Source organism: Hyalella azteca, unplaced genomic scaffold (assembly GCF_000764305.2).
Source record: "Hyalella azteca isolate HAZT.00-mixed unplaced genomic scaffold, Hazt_2.0.2 contig16013, whole genome shotgun sequence".
Lineage (NCBI taxonomy): Eukaryota > Metazoa > Arthropoda > Malacostraca > Amphipoda > Hyalellidae > Hyalella > Hyalella azteca.
The window spans coordinates 20,059-24,297 of NW_025945840.1; the positions used below are offsets into that span (position 1 = coordinate 20,059).

The following is a 4,239-nucleotide window of genomic DNA, read 5'->3' on the forward strand; positions in this document are numbered from 1 at the left end:
AATAATAATAATAATAATAATAATAATAACAATAATAACAATAATAATAATAACAATAACAATAATAATAATAATAATAATAACAATAATAATAATAATAATAACAATAAAAATAATAACAATAACAATAAAAATAATAACAATAATAATAATAATAATAATAATAACAAGACTGACCAGGGCGCTCTCCTCGTCGTACTCCACGACCCCCAGGCCGTCCAGACGCTCCAGGTCGAGCCACCCCCGCCACCTCACGCACACACCGTTCAGGATGAACGAGGACCTGATGTGGGCCTGTCAGGGGTGTTATAGGGGTGTTATAGGGGTGTTATAGGGGAGTTATATGGGTGTTATAGGGGAGTTATATGGGTGTTATAGGGGTGTTATAACACACACCGTTCAGGATGAACGAGGACCTGATGTGGGCCTGTCAGGGGTGTTATAGGGGTGTTATAGGGGTGTTATATGGGTGTTATAAGGGGGTTATAGGGGTGTTATAGGGGAGTTATAACACACACCGTTCAGGATGAACGAGGACCTGATGTGTGCCTGTCAGGGGCGTTAAAGGGGTGTTATAGGGGTGTTATATGGGTGTTATAGGGGCGTTATATGGGCGTTATAACACACACCGTTCAGGATGAACGAGGACCTGATGTGGGCCTGTCAGGGGTGTTATAGGGGTGTTATAGGGGTGTTATAGGGGTGTTATATGGGTGTTATAACACACACCGTTCAGGATGAAGGAGGACCTGATGTGAGCCTGTCAGGGGTGTTATAGGGGTGTTATATGGGCGTTACAAGGGCGTTGTAACAATCAACTGATCGCGTTTAGAATTGATCAACTATCGTAAAAGCGATCGCTCGTTCGTCGGCCTGAATGCGTGCGGTTTCCGGGCGGCAAGTTGGGGCGATAACTCCTGCTGAGCACCGCGAGGAAGCGCAAAGGTCAGGCGTGTCCGGTGCTTGTGGTGCGCCTCCTATAATCACCTTAATCACCCTAATCTAACCTTATGTATAATCACCTTAATCTCAACCTAATCTAATTCTATAATCACCCTAATCTAACCTCTAATCACCTCAATCACCCTAATCTAACTCTCTAATCACCTTAATCTCTCTAATATTTTCATATAATCACCCTAATCTCACCCTAATCCAACCTTGTAATCACCTTAATCGAACCCTATAATCACCTAAATCACTTTAATCTAAACACATAATCACCTAAATCACCCTAATCCAACCTTATAATCATCTTAATCATTTTTAACTAACCCTAAAATCACTTCAATACACCCTAATTACCTTAATCCTTTATACATCATCATGGTAACCCCAATAATCCCGTAACTGCTTGGCATAACTTTTAATCATCATAATTTCCCATTATACCCACCCTAATCTCTCCATAGAATCACCCTAATCACCTTGATCACCTCCACATCACCCTGGAAAACCAATAATCTCTTACCATCCTAATAATCACCCTTTGATCAGCCAGGTAAGTCCTATAATCTCTTTAAACATATCTTACAATCACCTTAATACATCATATATCACCCTATAGGTAGTATATACCCCTATACCCCTATATATAGGGGTATACCTATGCCCTTATACCCCTATATATATACATAATCACCCCCCAGGCTAGAGGCATATATAACGCCCACCTCTATAATTGCATCCTATAATCACCCTAATTTCCCTTACAATCACCCTAATTTCCCTTACAATCACCCTAATTTCCCTTACAATCACCCTAATTTCCCTTACAATCACCCTAATTTCCCTCACAATCACCCTCATTTCCCTCACAATCACCCTAATTTCCCTCACAATCACCCTAATTTCTCTTACAATCACCCTAATCACCTATAATATAATTTTAAGTTAACAGCGAACAATAGGCAAGTGAGTTCAGTATTAAACGCTGCTGCACGTAACTGCCGTGCTGCACGTAACTGCCGTGCTGCACGTAACTGCCGTGCTGCACGTAACTGCCGTGCTGCACGTAACTGCNGCTTCAAGAGGCCAGGCAAGAGGCGCGCTGCTTCAAGAGGCCAGGCAAGAGGCGCGCTGCTTCAAGAGGCCAGGCAAGAGGCGCGCTGCTTCAAGAGGCCAGGCAAGAGGCGCGCTGCTTCAAGAGGCCAGGCAAGAGGCGCGCTGCTTCAAGAGGCCAGGCAAGAGGCGCGCTGCTTCAAGAGGCCAGGCAAGAGGCGCGCTGCTTCAAGAGGCCAGGCAAGAGGCGCGCTGCTTCAAGAGGCCAGGCAAGAGGCGCGCTGCTTCAAGAGGCCAGGCAAGAGGCGCGCTGCTTCAAGAGGCCAGGCAAGAGGCGCGCTGCTTCAAGAGGCCAGGCAAGAGGCGCGCTGCTTCAAGAGGCCAGGCAAGAGGCGCGCTGCTTCAAGAGGCCAGGCAAGAGGCGCGCTGCTTCAAGAGGCCAGGCAAGAGGCGCGCTGCTTCAAGAGGCCAGGCAAGAGGCGCGCTGCTTCAAGAGGCCAGGCAAGAGGCGCGCTGCTTCAAGAGGCCAGGCAAGAGGCGCGCTGCTTCAAGAGGCCAGGCAAGAGGCGCGCTGCTTCAAGAGGCCAGGCAAGAGGCGCGCTGCTTCAAGAGGCCAGGCAAGAGGCGCGCTGCTTCAAGAGGCCAGGCAAGAGGCGCGCTGCTTCAAGAGGCCAGGCAAGAGGCGCGCTGCTTCAAGAGGCCAGGCAAGAGGCGCGCTGCTTCAAGAGGCCAGGCAAGAGGCGCGCTGCTTCAAGAGGCCAGGCAAGAGGCGCGCTGCTTCAAGAGGCCAGGCAAGAGGCGCGCTGCTTCAAGAGGCCAGGCAAGAGGCGCGCTGCTTCAAGAGGCCAGGCAAGAGGCGCGCTGCTTCAAGAGGCCAGGCAAGAGGCGCGCTGCTTCAAGAGGCCAGGCAAGAGGCGCGCTGCTTCAAGAGGCCAGGCAAGAGGCGCGCTGCTTCAAGAGGCCAGGCAAGAGGCGCGCTGCTTCAAGAGGCCAGGCAAGAGGCGCGCTGCTTCAAGAGGCCAGGCAAGAGGCGCGCTGCTTCAAGAGGCCAGGCAAGAGGCGCGCTGCTTCAAGAGGCCAGGCAAGAGGCGCGCTGCTTCAAGAGGCCAGGCAAGAGGCGCGCTGCTTCAAGAGGCCAGGCAAGAGGCGCGCTGCTTCAAGAGGCCAGGCAAGAGGCGCGCTGCTTCAAGAGGCCAGGCAAGAGGCGCGCTGCTTCAAGAGGCCAGGCAAGAGGCGCGCTGCTTCAAGAGGCCAGGCAAGAGGCGCGCTGCTTCAAGAGGCCAGGCAAGAGGCGCGCTGCTTCAAGAGGCCAGGCAAGAGGCGCGCTGCTTCAAGAGGCCAGGCAAGAGGCGCGCTGCTTCAAGAGGCCAGGCAAGAGGCGCGCTGCTTCAAGAGGCCAGGCAAGAGGCGCGCTGCTTCAAGAGGCCAGGCAAGAGGCGCGCTGCTTCAAGAGGCCAGGCAAGAGGCGCGCTGCTTCAAGAGGCCAGGCAAGAGGCCAGGCAAGAGGCGCGCTGCTTCAAGAGGCGAGGCAAGAGGCGCGCTGGCTTCAAGAGGCCAGGCAAGAGGCCAGGCAAGAGGCCAGGCAAGAGGCGCGCTGCTTCAAGAGGCCAGGCAAGAGGCCAGGCAAGAGGCACGCTGCTTCAAGAGGCCAGGCAAGAGGCGCGCTGGCTTCAAGAGGCCAGGCAAGAGGCACGCTGCTTCAAGAGGCCAGGCAAGAGGCCAGGCAAGAGGCGCGCTGCTTCAAGAGGCCAGGCAAGAGACGCGCTGCTTCAAGAGGCGAGGCAAGAGGCGCGCTGGCTTCAAGAGGCCAGGCAAGAGGCCAGGCAAGAGGCCAGGCAAGAGGCACGCTGCTTCAAGAGGCCAGGCAAGAGGCGCACTGCTTCAAGAGGCCAGGCAAGAGGCCACTCAAGCGTTAATACAAGAGGCCTTTGTTAATACAAGAGGCTTCCGCGGCCTTTGTATTAAATATGTATTTAATACTTAAATAATAATTATTTAATATATAATAATTTAATATAATAATTAATTTAGTATAAATATTAAATTAAATCAATGGAAGCAAAAGTGAGTCAAGAGGACTCACCCTGAGGCTGTATGGACGACACATACACTGTTTGGACGACACATACACTGTATGGACGACACATACACTGTATGGACGACACATACACTGTTTGGACGACACATACACTGTATGGGCGACACATACACTGTATGGACGACACATACACTGTATGG

General features: G+C 51.4%; 1 protein-coding gene across 1 annotated transcript in view; it reads right to left on the reverse strand.

Moving 5' to 3' along the window:
- LOC125179239 (protein big brother-like) overlaps positions 1 to 4,239 on the reverse strand; it is a gene marked incomplete at its 5' end in the record, with an annotated part of 9,384 nt that overhangs the window by 266 nt on the left and 4,879 nt on the right. Inside the window, 2 exons of the mRNA XM_047884703.1 lie at positions 127 to 265; positions 521 to 549. Of these exons, the coding sequence (XP_047740659.1) occupies positions 127 to 265; positions 521 to 549 (168 nt within the window). The remainder of the gene's footprint in view (positions 1 to 126; positions 266 to 520; positions 550 to 4,239) is intronic.